The following is a 1,271-nucleotide window of genomic DNA, read 5'->3' on the forward strand; positions in this document are numbered from 1 at the left end:
TATATATATATAGATAGATAGTATGTATATAGTGTATATCTTGTGACATTTATATTCACTTAAAAATACTGTTAATTAGTATCAATGAAAGTAAGTTAATAAAAAATATAATACATTTCTCAGTTATTTTGTTTTTGTTTACTTAGATTATTTCGATAAAAAAAATATATTAGATTCTACAATTCTCATATTGTGATACTATCGTGCATTATTTAGCTAATGACAGTTACTTTTCACATGTATATACTTGATTATTTCTATAGCAAATTTATACCTTTTTCCAAGAGATTCATTTTGTCCAGAGCCATCAAAAGACCGATGTGTTCATAATAATGTCCAAGTATCAAGTAAACTAGAACATAATTTACAATCACGCGATAATTAGAATTCTTTTTTTCGGTTTTTAGTTTCTGTCGTGTTCGCTTTTTCAAATCGTGATTGCTAAACCGGTTACGTTAAACGTTTATTTTTAGAATTCAGTTTTTTAATTTAATATGTCTAAAGACAGATGTACTAATGAAATGAATAGCATGCAGTATCTTTTCACAAGTCTGAGACACTTGTCCTTGTAGTATGCGGCAGGGACCCGGATCAAACCGAAATTCGAAATTGAAAATGTTTCGTAATTTTTTTTTTTTAGTGGATCGAAACTGAAACTATACCCAAATATTATATAGTTTATAAGTTAATACTGAAACCATAACTGAACTGATAAAATTTTATGGTTTTTTTCGATATTTTTTCGGTTTTTTTTTCAATTCTAAATATTTTTCTAGATATTTTTAATTTTTATCCTTTTTCTTAATCTTTGTTCTGCCCGTTTCTTCGTTCAAATCATCATGTTCAATCTAGTATATCGTCAATTCTCTTAATAACCAGAATGTAAATATCTCCAACAACTCATATCACGATATAAGAAATGTGGCGGGATCGCGAGACATATTTAATGTAAACTTTTTTTTAAGATACTATCATTTCTTTTATTTAGATCTTCTTCACCAATATGTTGCGAGAATTTATTCTAAATCATGAATTTCAATAATACATATATGGACTTATGTAATAGTGAGATTTATTATAAGATTCAAATAAGTTGTAAGAAAGGACTGAGAGAAATATGCCTAAAATAATGTTAATTTTTATTCAGAGTCACATGATCCATTGACACCTTTTTTTCGACTAAGTTCTCTAGATTGAACGGATGAACGCTCTCTCTCTCTCTCTCTCTCTCTCTCTCTCTCTCTCTCTCTCTCTCTCTCTCTCTCGCTGCC

The 1,271-nt window shown here is 28.6% G+C and overlaps 1 protein-coding gene across 1 annotated transcript in view; it reads right to left on the reverse strand.

Moving 5' to 3' along the window:
* LOC108685367 (guanylate cyclase 32E-like) overlaps nucleotides 1–1,271 on the reverse strand; it is a 14,851-nt gene that overhangs the window by 11,544 nt on the left and 2,036 nt on the right. The window contains exon 5 of the mRNA XM_018190124.1: nucleotides 275–352. Coding sequence (XP_018045613.1) covers nucleotides 275–352 — 78 coding nt within the window. The remainder of the gene's footprint in view (nucleotides 1–274; nucleotides 353–1,271) is intronic.

Source organism: Atta colombica, unplaced genomic scaffold (assembly GCF_001594045.1).
Source record: "Atta colombica isolate Treedump-2 unplaced genomic scaffold, Acol1.0 scaffold153, whole genome shotgun sequence".
NCBI classification, from domain to species: domain Eukaryota; kingdom Metazoa; phylum Arthropoda; class Insecta; order Hymenoptera; family Formicidae; genus Atta; species Atta colombica.